Genomic DNA, 17,104 nt, shown 5'->3' with positions numbered 1-17,104 from the left:
AGAAACGCAAACTAACACCACAGAGAGACACATAGCCACTAGAATGGCTACAGACCAAAGGACTGCCCACACCAAGTGGTGGTGGAGATGGAACATGTTACAGCCAGCTGGAAAACAGTTTGGCAGTGCCTCAGACGCTTCAGCACGGAGCTGCCGTACACACGGATTTCCCATCGCTGCTGTAACAACTGAAAACGATACAGCTTTGCTTTCTTCCCATTCGGAAGGTCAGAAGTTCACAACGAGTCTTCGAGGAGTTGAAACCCAGGTGCTGGCAGGCTGGTTCCATCCAGAAGCTCTAGGGCAGGGGTCCCCAAGGGGTCCCCAACCCCCGGGCCACAGACCGGTACCAGGCCTTTTAGGAACCAGGCTGCACAGCAGGAGGTGAGTGGCAGGCAAGCGAAGCTTCGTCTGTATTTACAGCTGCTGCCTGTCAATCACATTACCGTCTGAGCTCTGCCTCCTGTCGGATCAGCAGCATTAGATTGTCACAGGAGGCCGGGCGCGGTGGCTCACGCCTCTAATCCCAGCACTTAGAGAGGCTGAGGCAGGCGGATCACCTGAGGTCAGGAATTCAAGACCAGCCTGGCCAACATGGTGAAACCCCGTCTCTACTAAAAATACAAAAATTAGCCAGGCGTGGTGGCACATGCCTGTAATCCCACCTACTTGTGAGGCTGAGGCAGGAGAATCGCTGGAACCCGGGAGGCGGAGGTTGCAGTGAGCCAAGATCGCACCATTGCACTACAGCCTGTGCAACAGCGTGAGACTCTGTCTCAAAAAAATTTTAAAAAAAAAGATGATCACAGGATCAGGAACCCTAGTGCGAACTGCACACACAAGGGATCTGGGTTGTGAGCTCCCTATGGGAATCTAATGCCTGGTGATCCGTCACTGCTCCCATCACGCCCAGATAGGACCATCTACCTGCAGGGAAACAAGCTCAGGGCTCCCACTGACTCTACACTGTGGTGAGTTGTACAATTATTTCATTATATATGACAATATAATCATAGAAATAAAGTACACAATAAATGTAATGCACTTGAATCATCCTGAAACCATCCCTACCCCATCCGTGGAAGAAAAGCCTTCCACAAAACCAGTTCCTGGTCCCAGAAAGGTTGGGACCACCGGTCTAGGGGAGAGTGCATTTCTGGCCTCTTCCAGCTCCCAGAGGCCACCCCGCATCACTCCAATCTCCGCTTCTGTATTCGCATCATTTTCTCCCGACACAGACACTCCTGCCTCCCTCTCATTAGCACCCATGCGATTATATTGGACACATACGAAGAATCCAGAATCATCTCCCATCTCAAGACCCTCAGCCACATCTGCAAGGTCCCTTCTGAGTGAATTCAGAGTGAATGTGTGTATTCTGGTTCACTAACGAGGCTAACAAGGAAAGATGAAATGAGAATTCAAGACAGTAGAAGACAAAAGACAGTCCATGATCAATTGCCGATGGATTGTACAAATAGAACCGCATTCCTTCTTCTTATGCCCACAGAGCACATCAGGCTCGAATGTTTCCAATCCCAAATGTACCATCATGACTCAACTGAGATTAAATAGTTCATGAATGGTGCTGCAGAGTTAAACTGGAATATAATGCCAATTAGTGAGAGAAATGATGACTGGGGACAATGTGGTGAGGAGTGAAATAGACACAGCTGCATTTTTAAATGGCAAACTTGTGCGGTCAGTGAGGGAAGGGAGTGAGAACAGAGCCTCTGGTACAACTGGCTGAGTTAAACATCAAGGTCAATCGATTGATCTAGCCAGGGTACTGTTATCAGGAGTAAAAATTGCCAGTTATACATCTGAGTCAAGCCTTGGCCTAAGTGGGAAAGAAATATAAAGCTGTTTTCAAAAAGGCTTCATCATAACTGTTTACAAGCTTTCACTCTGAACACTGGATTTCAAAGAAACTTAGAAGAAAGGCTAGGTGAAGAAATATGTTAGCTGTGAAATAGCCCAGGAAAATGGGAAAACTGGAGATGGTGCTACTCATTTTGTCATCATGAAAGCAATAATCCCAAAAAACTTAAATGCATAGGTTTTGGGGTTTACTGTGGAGCTTGACATCCATGGAGGGATGGACCCTGCAGGCCACTTTGCTATGCAGCTGTGACATGATTCCAAACACATCGTGTGCTACATGAGTGGAACATGCTTTGCTGTGATGAGAAAATGGAGAATAAGCCCCAACCCCATGAAGATCTTACATCACACCTTGTCAGACCACGTATGTGACTACTGGACCCCAAAACACATACACATCCATAATTTCAACAGACACGTTGACAGCTCAGGCTGTGGCCAGGCTACTCTGTCAGCCTCTGATCTGTGCTTTGAAGCCTCGTCCACAAGCAACACCACTCACTAGTGTCGAGGGACCTGGAGAGTCACCCCAGATCTCTGCTGTGCTGGTCAAACCGTCTCTTCCAAGAACTTCTCATAGAAAGGTATACCTAAAACTTCAGTTAGACTCTACATCCCCAGCAGCCTGCTTCCACCCTAGAGCAACTGGACTTTAATAACTGAACCCTAACAAAATGTACCTCATCTGTTGAGTGTATTCCCTGAGAGATTTGTTCTCATCATCCTCCCCATCTTTGAGCATTGTGACAAAAGGAGTCTCTGTATAGCAATTAAACCACGTTATTTGTGAAATCACACTTTGATCATGGCCTTCTTTTAACCACAGAAAACACATACACATGGGTCAGAAGATGGCTGACTAGAAGCCCCTCGTGCTTGGCCCCTCGTGGAGACAGCCAGAACAATGAACACACAACAGCATCGGAATGAAAGTAACTGAGAGAGAGAGAGCGGTGGAGTGCCTCAGAAGAGTCACAGAAACGCTGGCGAGCACAGAAACTCAGGATGGCCACATCGAGAAGGAAATGCTGGGCCTCCACCACCCCATCCCCCAACTGGGACCAGCTGGGACCCTCAAGGAGCTTCTCTCTTGGGTGGGGAGGAAAGCAAGAGGACCCCAGCAGCCCCCACCACCACCATGGACACCCACAGCCCTCACCACTGGGGTCCCTGTAGTCCCCACAGGCACCAAGCTCAGCAGAGGGAGCTGCCTGGAGTCTACATGGCTGTGATCCCCCAGAGAAGGAAGCAACACGGTGCCCACCCCCATGGCCCACATGGCTACTGTGCCCCGCCATCTTGGAACTGGAAGCATGGCTGGAGTGTGTCATGGTTGGAACAATAAGGGTAGCTCCTGTGGAACCACCACAGCCCAATGACCCAACATCCCCAAGCAGAACTGAAGCAGCTGTTACAGCCTCTTCCCGTGGGGCCAGGCAGACGTGAAGCCACCCTGCCTACCCCTCCCTCTACCCCTCTGGGCCGGAGCTGAGAAGTGCCCTGCATCCCAGGAAACAGGGCCTGGGCTGCCCAGAGCAGCCACGCTCCCCAAGCCTGAGGTGAAACAGCACACTGCTTCCTGAGGAGTCAGTGCCCTGGCCAAGCTGCACAGCTTCACATCCCAGAGCAGAGCTGAGATGGTGCCCCACATTCCAGGGAAACAGCAGTGGCTGAGCGGAGACACCCACCCTACAGGCCAAACAACTTTAGTCCCTGCTTCCCTGCAGCTGGACTAGCACTCTAGAGTCTCAGCAGCTGAGACAGCCCTCTACCTGGGAAGTGGAGGCATTGCTGTGCTATTCCCTACCCCTCAAGGGCCCAAATGACAACCTTATACCACCATCCTTGCCACCTCTGCACCTGGCCTCCCAGAGTCTGGGGTACTGCCAAGCCTCACCATCCCAGAGTCTAGAGTCACTACCACCTAGTGCCTCATCCCCTGGGACCCAAGTTGCCACTGAGCCTTATTGGCTGAGGTTATCGAATTGCAGTCATGCCCTGATCCTGAGGCCCAAACCCCCAGGACAAGCCTTCTTCCCCAGAGTTGGGCCAGTGCTGTGCCCTGTCTCCCAGGGGTAGAATCACAGCTACAACCAGGCCCCAGGCCGGAGCTGCTAGGGAGTGTCTCAGAGTCACAGATCTATTGGCAACCAACATCCAACCCTGCCACAAAGAATGAACCTAGACACCAAAACCCACGTGCCATAATAGGCTTGTGAGACCCTGAGCCTAGGACCCTGGATCCATAGCTGCTGCAAGCATCTGCACCTGGAACCCAGCACCACTGGAGCTGCTTATAGGCCATGTCAGACTGACATCAAGAGAGATGCCCTGACCTGAGTCCCCTATTGTGGGGAAAACAGGAATAGGAGGACTCCAAACGCCTTTGATACCAAGGACATTAACAGCCTATGCTGGCACCACTGCTACCACAAACTTCTACAGCCTAGACAACTGAGGCACCTACAGTTACTGCTGACATTCAACACAGCTGAAGAAGCTGAGTGGGGACTGTATCACTGCACTTATCTGGAAACAGAGTCACCACATCCTTTTTAACCAGCACGTTAAAACCAACCCAACTACATGTGAAAGTCTTTCTCTATGCAAGGCGCTCTCAAAATTTGGAGGAGGTGGTTTTTCCACCAGATGCACAGACATCAATGCAGGGGCATGAGAAACACGAAAAAGCAAGGAAATATGACACAACCAAAGGGATCTAATAACTCTCTAGCAGCAGACCGAAATGAAAAGAAAATCAACAAATTGCTAGAAAAGGAATTCAAAATAATGATCTCAAGGAAACTCAACAACATACAAGAAAATACAGATAGACAATCCACCAAAATCAGGAAAACAATTAAGGATATGAACAAGAAATTCCAGAAAGTGATAGAAATCATAGGGAAAAAACTCAACTGAACAGAAATCCAGCAGCTGATGAATTCAATGAATAAAATAAAAACACAATAGAAAGCTTCAACAGCAGACCTGATCAAGCAGAAGAAAGAATTTCTGACTATGAAGATAGGTCATTTGAAATTATCTAGCAGAGGAAAAAAAAAGAAGAATGAAAAATATTTAAAAACCTGTAAGACATGGGACACTATTACATGGTACCTCACGCCTGTAATCCTATCACTTTGGGAGGACAAGGCAGGTGGATCACATGAGCCCAGAAGTTCAAGACCAACCTGGGCAACATGGTGAATCCTCATCTCTACCAAAAAAAAAAATAATAACAACACACACACACACACACACACACACACACACACACACACACACAGAATTAGCAGGGCACTGTGGCATGTGCCTGCAATCCCAGCTACTCAGGAAGCTGAGGTCAGAGGATCACCTGAGCCTGGGAGGTCGAGGCTGCAGTGAGCTGAGATCGCCTCCAGCCTGGGTGACAGAGTGAAACCCTGTCTCAAAAGAATAAATAAAATAAAATGAATAAATAAAAATAAAAACATCAAGAGAAAAGCATCAAGTCACATATAAGGGAATCCCCACTAGACTAACAGCAGATCTCTCTGCAGAAGTCTTACAGGCCGGATCCAGAGAACAGGATGATATATTTAAAGTGCCGAAAGAAAAAAACTTGTCAACTAACAATACTATATCCAGCAAAGCTATCCTTCAGGAATGAGAGAGAAATAAAGTCTTTTGCAGACAAGCAAAAACTGAGGGAATGCATGACCACTAGAACAGCTTTATGAGAAATGATTGAGGGAGTCCTACATCTGGAAGTGAAAAGATAATCGTCACTATTGTGAAAACATGCAAAGCTATAAAACTCGCTGGTAGACGAGATACACAGAGGAGAAACACAAAAGAAGAAAAACTTGGTTGGGCAGGGTGGTTCACACCTGTAGTCTCAGCACTTTGGGAGGCTGAAGAAGGCAAATTGCTTGAGCCCAGTCGTTTGGCAGCATCCGGGGCAACATGGTGAAATCCCATCTCTACAAAAAATACAAAATTAGCCGGGTGTGGTGGTGCATGCCTGTGGTCTCAGCTACTCAGGAGGCTGAGAGAGGAGATTCACTTGAGCCTGAGAAGTTGAGGCTGCAGTGAGCCATGGGCATGACACTGTACTCAGCCTGCTGGGCAACAGAGTGAGACCCTGTCTCAAAAAAAAAGAAAGAATAAAAACTTGCTACTATAGAAATATAACCAAATAAAACCAAAATAATAAACAATAAGCAAGGAAGACAGGCACAAAGGATATATAAAACAACCAGAAAACAGTCAAAAAATGATAGAAATAAGTCCTTGCATATTAATAATAACCTTGAATTAAAACAGATTAAATTCTCCCACTAAAAAAACATAGACTGGCTGAAAGGGTTTTTTTTTTAAATGACAAAACTATACGCTACCAATGAGAAATTTACTGTACCCATAAAGACACATATAGATTGAAAGTGAAGGGATAGAAGAAGATATTCCATGCAAACGAAAATCAAAAGCAAGCAGGATTAGCTGTATTTATATCAGATAAAACAGACTCTAAAGCAAAAATTGTAAAAAGAGAAAAGGTCATTATGTTATAATAAAAGGATCAATTCAGCAAGAGGATATAATAAATATATATGCATGCAACACTAAAGCATCCAGATACATAAATACCAAGTATTATCAGATCTAAAGGGAGAGATGGGCTCCAATACAGTAACAGTTGGGGACTTCAACACCCCACTCATAGCACTGGACAAGTCATTTAGACAGAAAATAACAAAGAAACATTAGATTTAAACTATGCTTTATGCCAAATGGACCTAACAGACATTTATAGAATCTTTCATCTAACAGCTGAAGATTACATTTTCTTTTCATCAGTACATGGAACATTCTCCAGGATAAAATTATCCATCAACAAGTGAATGGATAAAGAACATGTGGTGTATATATACACAATGGAATTCCATTTAGCCACAAAAAAGGAATAAAGTTCTGGGCTGGGTGCGGTGGCTCACACCTGTAATCCCAGCACTTTGGGAGGCCAAGGCAGGTGGATCACCTGAGGTCAGGAGTTCAAGACCAGCCTGACCAACCTGGAGAAACCCCGTCTCTACTAAAAATACAAAATTAGCCAGGCATGGTGGCTTATGCCTATAATCTCAGCTCCTCGGGAGGCTGAGGCAGGAGAATCACTTGAACCGGGGCAGCGGAGGTTGCTGGGAGGCAGAGGTTGCCGTGAGCCGATATCGCGTCACTGCACTCCAGCCTGGGCAACAAGAGTGAAACTCTATCTAAAAAAAAAAAGAAGAAAGAAAGTTCTGTCATACCAGCAACATGGACGACCTTGGAGGTTCTTAAGAGAAATAAGTCAGGCACAGAAAGATAAATATTGTATGTTCTCACTCATATGTGGAGGCTAAAAAAGTTGATCTTATAAAAGTAGAGAGTAAAATAGTGGTTACTAGTGGCTGGGAAGTGTCAGGAGAAGGGGGCATAGCCAAAGGTTGATTAACAAATACAATAGTAGTCAGCCAGGCGCGGTGGCTCACACCTGTAATCCCACCACTTTGGGAGGCTGAGGCAGGCAGATCACAAGGTCAAGAGAACAAGACCATCCTGGCCAACACGGTGAAATCCCACCTCTACTAAAAATACAATAATTAGGCGGGCATGGTGGCGTGCGCCTGTAGCCCCAGCTACTCGGGAGGCTGAGGCGGGAGAATCGCTTGAAGCCGGGAGGCAGAGGTTGCAGTGAGCCAAGATGGAGCCACTGCACTCCAGCCTGGGCGACAGAGCGAGACTCTGTCTCAAATAAATAAATAAATAACAAATACAAAAGTACATCTAGTTAGGAGGGATGAGTCTAGTGTTCCATAGCATTGCAGGGTGACTATAATTAACAATTTATAGTATATTTCAAATAGCTAAAGGAGCAGATTTTGAATGTTCTCAGCACAAAGAAATGATAAATGTTTGAGGCAATAGATAAGCTAATTATCCTGATTTGATCATTACACATTGTATACATGCAATGAAAATATCACACTGTACTCATAAATATGTACAATTATTATGTGGCAACTTAAAATAATTTTACAAAACACACATTTGCATGTTGATTCTTAGGTTTTTACAGTTCTTTAATCTTATTTACTTACCTGTTTTTTTTGAGACAAGGTCTTCACAGGGTCTTGCTTTGTGGCCCAGGCTAGAGTGCAGTGGCATAATCACAGCTCACTGCAGCCTCGACCTTCCAGGCTCAAACAATCCTAAATTTCACCTTTTGACATACACAGACTAATTTTATTAGATTTTAATGTAAAGTCTCCACCCTGAAGTGAACGTGGGACCATGTAACATGTTTGCTTGCCACACATCCTCACAAGCCCCTTTCACGAATATTCATACCTCCTCCTATAACCTGTTAAATATGTATGTTTAGCCAACCTGTTTATCATAAACCTCCTGTCCCACCCTTCTTCCTTCAAAGTGCCTCCTTTCTGTCTCAGCCAGAGGGTCTGCTTCCCAGGCTGTGGGTTGCAACCCTTCTCAAAAATAAAGTTCTCCTTTCCAAATTTAAGATCTTGTGATCTCTTTACTTTGACATATGAGATTTCCCTAGCCGTTTTTTAGTCCATCCCTGAAAGACCAAACGGTTAGATCTTTGATATCTTTTTCAAGTACCTCCCATCTGGCCTCAGCCATCCATTTACAAGTATCACCAGTCCCAATATCATATGAATAAATTGGGAAAGATCAAGGAATCATGGATCATGTACTCCACGAGAATTTTTTACCTCTGAGAAAATTTCTGGGGGCTTTCCTTTGAAACCTTTCACTATTGCTCTGAACTCAAAAGATTTTTGAACAAGACATAACAGTAATTAAAGAAGCAGACTTATTGATCTGAGGGCCTAACTATATAAGGCATTTGTTTAGCTTTCTTTTTGTCTTTGGGGTAGGAAGGTAACTGAGATAAGAAGTTAGGAGATTCTGAGTAGGCAGAGAAGGACAGAAAGACAGAATGCACAGTGAGTTCAATCCACCAAAATACAAGTTTTTTCTCATAAATTAGCTGCTTAAGTTTTTCATTTGCTTTTTGTAAGAAGTCATTTAGAAAGGCAATTTTTGGTTTATTTAACCTTTTAGAAGTCTCTGCATGTCAATCAAAATACATCCTGTTGTTTCTGACTTGCTTTTTATCCTTTTTTTTCTGAATATTTTATTTTATTCCTTTCAGACCTAGTCCTGCAAAGATCCTTTCTTTTCTAATGCCTTGCAAGTGAACAATTCTATCTAGGTTAAAACTTCCTCACTTTGACCACTGCTAACTCTTAGATAACCTTTGGTAGGTTCACCCACTTCTCTGCAAAAGTGCAGACCCTGGGTTGATAGTTTCTTACATAGGAAACTGGCTGGAGTTCCAGGTGGAGGAGTTTCAGACTCCTTGGATCCAAATGAAGGCATCATTCCGTGTATTCTCATACCCTTTCCAACCATAAGCCTCCTACTGGACTCAGTCCTGTTCCCATAGGCCTTGTACTGGATCCAGTCCCGGTTTCTGTCGTAACTTCTGGACCCAGCTCAGATAAAAAATGTTCAAATAAACTTTAAGAATTTGACACAAGTTGTAGAGTTTGTATCCAAGCAGGGCCTACAAGTGGCAGCCTCCAAATGTGCACTGAGAAGCTGTGAGCACTAACAGCTCAGCGTGTGAAGCAGACCCACTGGGCACTGGTTACCAGCCTGTTCTGAATTATCATAAGCAACAATTTACACGCAGAGCATTTCGTACCTATAAGACAAGTGGTAGGGACGAAGGCTAGACTCACTGTGAGTCAATCCCCCAAAGCTCAGAAAGTTACCCAGGTGGATGAAGTCTCCACTGCACATTCCTCACTCACACCACAGATAAGAGATCGCAAAGAGCGGCCCACCCAGATTACACACTGCGTGTTCACATGAATCACTGGGCTAAAGTGCTGAAGGACCTTCTATTTCCAGGGGAGAACTGGAACAGAGCCTGGGCTACTTCGGCCAGTCCCTCCCTATCTCAGGATGTTGCATCCCAGCATGTTATGCAGTTACTCTTGAAAACTACAAAGGAACAGGAGGGAGAACTGGGTAGGCCCAAGGCTATCCAGAAAACTGTCCTGCGCAATGAAGCACCTACATCCGTTTAGTCACTGTTCCCAGAGGTCATGATTGAGGGGATGCGGGGGCCTTCAGACCCCATTTCTGACACCAGAACTGTTAAAAGAAAAACTTTACAGAAAACCAATTAAGTTTATTTGAGCAAAAAAACAATTCACGAACCAGGCAGCATGCAGAAACAGAAGAGGTTCAGAGTTCCACTCAGCAGCATGAGCAGCAAGCTTTTATAGACCCAACAGGGAAGCACAGAAATTACTCGATTGGGTTTTGGTTTGCTTGCATAGGAGCTGGTGCTACAGAGTTGATCTCAAGCTAATGGCCTCCTTATTTGCTTTAGCACCCCACACCTAAATGCAAGGGAAAGCTTGAAGGGAGCCCAGCACCCCAACAAACTAGTATATGCCTGGGGGCAACCAACAGTGTTTTTACCAAGTAACCATGACACGTACATCTTCCTCAGCAGTGGCAGAGCAGTCTTGTAGAGTCAGATAGAAGACGATGGCCTGGCCATGCATGCTTAGCTGCTGGCAAAGCTCATTCTACAGGTATTAAATGGTATTTGGCTCACAGCGTGCCAAGCACCATTCTAGGCACTGAGGATGCTAAGGTGACCCCCAACAATCTCCCTGATCTCTTAAAGCTAATTCTAGTGGGATGCTGAACACAGGATGTAACCTAAGGTGATGATGAGTGGTACACAGACAAATCGGAAGGCACAAGTCAGCCACCAGGGAGGGGAAACTCCAGACAACGTAGACACATAAGCCCAGGTGGAGAGATGGATGACTGAGTTAAACTTGGGTGAGGAGCCTGACAAATGAAAACACAGAAGCATGACCCAGTCAGGGGAAATCACAACAAAAGACTTTTGGTGGGAACTGCCTGTTTCTTAATTTCCAAAAGTCAGTTAAGGTTCATACACATTATCTCATTTCAACATCACTAGTAGAAAGATGCCATTTTTATGGAAAGGGGATCTGAGGCCCAGAAAGGAGATTATCTGTCATCGTTTTCCAGTCAAGGGCAAACATGGGGACATCCCATCCTAAGATTTTGCACTCCAGCCCCTCTGACCTGAAATTACTGAGCTAAAAGGGACCGAAAGATCCTAACGGAACCACCGATGGAAAAACTGCGGCCCAGGAGGAAACACACCAAGCAAAATCGCACCGCATCCGGGTGGCCAGTCTCCAGACCCGCCAGACCACCTCCCCGTGACAAGGGTCTCAGGTCTCCGAAATCTCGCCACCTGCGTGTGATTTGCGGCGCAGGGGCCTCTGCTGCCTCGGAAACCTTCAAAGGTGGGCGGGTGGGGGGCCAAGCCCCCTAGGGATGAAGAAGGGGGCCAAGGAAAAGGACATCGCCGCCCTGGGCAGAGCACGCATGGCCCCAGCGACCTGGACACGGTGAGGGGCGCGGCGGCCCGGGGTGGACCCGAGGCTTCCACACCCGCCGCAGGGCCACCCACAAGGACTCGCCCAAGGCCTAGAGCGCGCAAGGCCCCTCCCTCCGACTCCGTCGCCGCCAGACTGGCCGCAGCGGAAGCCGGCGCGCGATCCCACGCCGCGCTTTCGTCACTCTCCTGACGGCTGCCCGATAAAACGAACATTAAAATTGCACTTTGCACTGAATACAGCAGCACCTATTGTGGCGGCGCATCTGAATGCGAAAATTAACGCCAAAATATTTCCTAGCGGCCAAAAGAGCTTTGAGCCATGACGAATCTGCCTGTCCGCTCGCCGGAAATGCGGGCCCTCCTGCCGGAAGCTGCCCCTCCACCATTTTGTGGCCCGCTATGGCGGCGGTGTTGAGGTTGGGTCCGGGATGCGGGGCATTTGACTGAAGGGGTAGGCCAAGTGGAGGTATCAGGGACGTCGCGCGGCACAGAAGAGGACCAGCCTGGACGCCGGGGACGCTGTCATGTACGGCGCGGGCGGGGGCCGCGCCAAACCCGAGAGGAAAAGTGGCGCGAAGGAGGAGGCCGGGCCAGGCGGTGCCGGCGGTGGGGGCAGCCGAGTGGAGCTCTTGGTTTTCGGCTATGCCTGCAAGCTGTTCCGGGACGACGAGCGGGCCCTGGCTCAGGAACAGGGACAGCACCTCATCCCCTGGATGGGGGACCACAAGATCCTCATCGACAGGTCGGTTCCTCCCCCCACCCGTCGATCCTCCCCTTCCCTCACCCGCTTGATCTCGTCTGATGTTGATTTGACTGCAAGGACTGCAGAGGGTTTTCTGGAGCCAGCGGGGATCTGGGGGACACCCCCTCCCCTGTCCCCACCTCCTGCTGGTGTTCTGGTGGGGAGGGGGACGGTGAAACCTGCCCTAAGGCACTGGCTGGAATTGCGTGCCGCGTCCGTCTCCGGAGGGATCGTCTTTGGTCCCGCAGCCCCCTCGACCCCTCACCCTGTCGCTGGGCTGCAGTTGGCGATTCCGCGCGGTGAAAGCTGCCAGTGCCCAGGGTCTGCTTCTGAGCGCACCTGGGCCTGCCGCCCGGCGATGCCATGGGGTCGCGCGCTGCTTTTCTACTCGCCGCGCTCCCACTGCTCGGTGTACTGGGAGGGTAGCCTGGGAGGCGTGCCTTTATTCTTCCGAACCGCCGCTCACTGAGACCGTGGCTAGAAGTCTCTTTTGGACCCTGTGAGTTAGCCTTAACCTGTTACGACCCCAGCGCCCTCAGTGGAGCGCCGGTACTTTAACGGCATGTGTTTGACTTCCTGGTGATAATCCGACGAGTTCGACAGATTGAGGCAGTGAGCGAAGTTGCCTGTCAGTTGGCGGCCAGTTGACTTCGTGCGGACCCTGGCCTTGCACTTGGAGGAGATAGTGTTCTTAGGGCTGGTTTCACTGTCTCTTAAAACCGAAGGGTGGAGCTGGGATATAGATGTGTTGTTTCTTTTCAAATCAAACCTGCTTTAGGTCGTCACTCGAGGGTGTCTAGCCATTATGGGCAGTGGGGGCCTGGGATTAGGGATTTCTAAAGGCGTTTGATTTGAAAAGGATAACGTTACATGATGTAGGTGGTTTGCTCCCCTCTTCCCATTTTTTCAATCCCCCTTCCCCTTGTCTCTGGGTTTTGGGGTTGTTGTGGGGTGGTTTTTTTTCTTTTTTGCCTGTTTGGCTACTTCTGGGGCCCGGACTGAAAAGCTAACCATGACCAACCATTAAACTGTGGAATAGTCTCTCCACGTGAAGAAAGCCCATCGTTTGAGACCATTAAAACTGGATTCTTCAAAGCCCTGGAACATGACCGTAGGGATGACTTCTGAGCTGGCCAGAATGGACACATTAATGACCAAATAGGCCTTTTTCCATCCCTGACGTTTCCACTTGGAATTAGAGCTAGAAAACAAGAACTGGTGAAGGGAGGGCCGCGGAATCAGATCATGCCTGGATCTGATGGCTCCGTGCTCCGCTCAAGCCTGCTGTGCCTTCACACCATGGTTTATATTGAATGTGTCACCTGAGTTATCAGGCTTGCTTTTCCAAAGTGTCACTTGTGATATTTATCATTAAAGTTTGGTAAGCAATGAAGTCTGAGCTCTTTGTACAGTTTTCCTATCATTCTGTACATGATTTGAGTTAGGTCTTCCAAAACTGGTGGGGAGCAAACGCCGCACATGTACATGTATAGTATTTTTAATAATAATCTACATTTGTAAGTTAAGGAGGTTTACATCAAAGTCCAATTAATTTTGAAATTTAATAAAATGCAGTAACTTGACTACCCTGGAATTTTGGGCCTTTTTCTTGTAAGTGTCTTTTTTGGTCTACATTAATATTTTTGGTTCCCATTACAAAAGTCAGCATTTAAAAAATAAGCAGACTTTTGTTTGTTTCTCTACGTTTGTTTTTGAAACCCTAAATCTGAGTGTTTTAAGTAAAATTCACTAACTCACTCATTTATTATCTGACAGTTTTACACGTTGACAGCATCCTCATTGGATCGTTTATGTTAAAAGCATAGCAGAAAGTGCTCCCATTGTTTGGCTAAATTACTGATTGGTCCATGCAAGAGAAACATGGAAGTGTCTTCATGTATGTTACTTCCTGCGGGTATAAAGTTCAGAAAGAAATATTGATACCGTATCTTCTAATAGTTTTGCTCTGTTGCCAGTGAACCTCCTTAAACTGCATGTATATGTCACTGTTCCGATGTATGTGTGTCTCTCTATCACATAACCCAGCACTTATTTCCTCAGCCAAGTGGCTAGGGGGCGAGCCTAGCCAAGATTTTACCTCCAATGGACGCAAGTTTCTTTGGTGAAGATCTCTCCTGAGAGTTCGGGACTAGCAGAAAGAAGCGAGGAAATTTCGACCGTTTGGTTCTTACGGATAGGTATTTATGTATTTGGTTTGTGTGAATGTAAGCTATGATATTTAACTTTTCAGAAAAAAATAATAATTTTTTGCAAGTGGCATTGAATGGTTGACCAAACCATAATGGTAAGAACTGCCAGTGAAGTGGATACCATTTTTCCTAATAATGGATTGTTTGCCTTTAGTTATAAATGTTATCTTACTGTGGAAAGGAATTTAGACTTTGTTAAGATAACTTGAGTTTAAAAGTAGGTGAGATATGACTATCCAAATTAAATGTAAACCTGGGAAGAGTTTTTATACTTGTTTTAATATTTTTATTTATTTTAATCGGTAAGTATGTGTGTATATATATATATTAAAAACACACACACACACGCCAGTCTAGACGTTAATTTCCTTTTATTGACCAGTTTGTTCACATTACAGATATGATGGACGTGGTCACCTGCATGACCTTTCTGAGTACGATGCTGAGTATTCCACGTGGAACAGAGATTATCAGCTGTCTGAAGAGGAGGCGCGAATAGAGGCCCTGTGTGATGAAGAGAGGTATTTAGCCTTGCATACGGACTTGCTTGAGGAGGAGGCAAGGCAAGGTACTGCTCAAGACAAACTTACTTCAGCAACAAACTTTTTAAAATTTTTAAGTATTTAAAAATTTACTCCCATTCATTTTTTTATACTCACTCTTTCTGATATTATCTTGACAGTACCCAGTGGATTGGAAAAACAGGAGTCTTTGCGTTCTGAGAGGACCTCAGGATAGTTTATAAATAGAGCCACAAAGAATTTTCCCAGCTTTTGAGGGCAGACTGGGATTTGAAAAAAACAAAAACCAAACTCTTTAACTGTTCTTCTTTAACAGTATCGTATAAATAAAATTGATGTTCTTGTCTTTGCCGTAACAATCTTTAATACAGTTCTTAATCCCAAGATTTTCTCAGCAGGAAGAAATTTTCCATAAAAGACGTGTATTCAGCTGTCTGTGGGTAAACATGTACTGACAAAAGTACATATTGATAGATATAAAGTGTGAATTTTAAAAAATATTTTACCTCAAAAGGAGGTTGAAAAAAGTATGTTGTATGCTTTACTGATAGCTACAACTTTAGAAATAAAAGTTTTTCTCAGTAATTTTCTATTTTTGTTGATAAAATTCTCATTTTTATTCAAGAGGAAGAATACAAGCGATTGAGTGAAGCACTAGCAGAGGATGGGAGCTACAATGCCGTGGGGTTCACTTACGGTAGCGACTATTATGACCCGTCAGAGCCGACGGAGGAGGAGGAGCCTTCCAAACAGAGAGGTGAGCGGGAAACTGCCTGGACTGCTGGTGTGGGGCTACATGTGTACACACAGGCTGCATGCACCATGGTCAAGTCTGCAGAACACATCTCTGGCACTCATGATAACACCACTATGACCACAGGAGAAAATGGGAGTAAGTGGTATTCCTTCTTTTGGTAAAACAAAGTTAAAAACTAGAACAGGAATGATTAGTGGAGGTGGAAAGTGAATGCATTGGATCATTTATTTCTCATTGATTCGGGTAACAGAATTACTCACTCCAGATTATTTGTTTCTAGATTGTTAACGTGTTCATTAATATCCTCAGGGATTCATTCTTGAGGCAGTGAAAGACTAGGTGTGAGCTGGGATACATTAACCTCACCGCCCTCTCACCAATCTGCTTCTCCATATCCCTGCACAACTGAGACAGTGACACATGCCCAGTGGAAGGACACAGTGAGTGAGTTACTACTCCCCAGAAAACAACACAGCTCTCCGGTAGCCTTGGTGCCACCTGGGGCATATGCTTATCATAGTACTTTAAATTAAAGATTTGGAATTTATGCTTTTCTGGATTAACATGGAAAACTTTGGATATAAAAAATAGTGCTGCTGAAAAACCTGGGCTCATGTGGTGTAGACACAAATATCCTTAATCACTTCAGTAAGCGTTGAGAGCTCCACTACCACAGCACTGCATCATGGTCAGTCATTAGTTACCAATAATGGTAACATGAACCTGACACATTAAAGACGGATCACTATATTCAGGATGTTCTGTTTAAAAAGAAGGAGAACGTTAACTTAGAAACTGACTCAAACGTTTAGTAAAGTGGAATTACATCAAATGGAGATTCAGTTTTAGAGCTACTTTAATCTGTTATTCGGAACTTCATTGGTTTCTCCTTCAGTAACACTTTTTTGTTATCTTTTAAAATTTTTTTATTATAAAATACACAATAATTTTTAAAAAGAGATGGGATCTCACTGTGTTGCCCAAGCTAGTCTCAAACTCCTGAGCTCAAGTGATCCTACTGCCTTCGCCTCCAAAGCACTGGGATTACAGGCGTGAGCCACCACGTCCAGCGAAGTAACACATCTTTTAACAAGTGTGAAGCAATTACAGCATTTTAGTATTAAAGCAAAATGATGTCTGCCACTCCGTGCTGTGACTGCACCAGGGTTCTACCCGTCGGCACTCTCCAAGGGCTGCGGTCCTAATGGAATGGTAGAATGTGGGGCAAACGCACACAGGCTTTCCTTTTGCCCTGCCTTTAGTCCTGCTCCTTACTTCGTGGGCACAAGAATTACTGTTGCGCAGCTCTATTTTATGAGCTTTTAGAGAAACTTTCAAGTGTAATTGTAATTATACCGAGTTAAAGGCTAGTTAAGGTACTTAAGACTTTTTGCATTAACTTTCAAAGCTACCCATCCCTCAGAAGTTACAGTGCACTGGAAATGTTGTATCAGGTCTAAGAAGTGAACACCCATT

At 45.7% G+C, this 17,104-nt stretch overlaps 1 protein-coding gene across 7 annotated transcripts in view; it reads left to right on the top strand.

Annotated features, from left to right (window-relative positions):
* The first annotated feature begins 11,759 nt into the window (after positions 1 to 11,759).
* Positions 11,760 to 17,104, top strand: part of SFSWAP (splicing factor SWAP) — a 91,825-nt gene continuing 86,480 nt past the window's right edge. For 2 of the 7 annotated variants that reach the window (XM_009182080.4, XM_017946358.3), the window contains exons 1-3: positions 11,760 to 12,140; positions 14,749 to 14,918; positions 15,497 to 15,628. In XM_009182080.4, the coding sequence (XP_009180344.2) occupies positions 11,923 to 12,140; positions 14,749 to 14,918; positions 15,497 to 15,628 (520 nt within the window). In that variant the 5' untranslated portion in view covers positions 11,760 to 11,922. Of the gene's footprint in view, positions 15,629 to 17,104 lie in introns of all 7 variants that reach the window. The other 5 variants (XM_017946356.3, XM_009182081.4, XM_009182079.4 and 2 more) reach the window with 4 other exon arrangements.

This window comes from Papio anubis, chromosome 9, assembly GCF_008728515.1.
Source record: "Papio anubis isolate 15944 chromosome 9, Panubis1.0, whole genome shotgun sequence".
NCBI lineage: Eukaryota > Metazoa > Chordata > Mammalia > Primates > Cercopithecidae > Papio > Papio anubis.
Note: the sequence above shows the minus strand (reverse complement) of the source record. Positions and strands in the feature narration are given on the sequence as shown.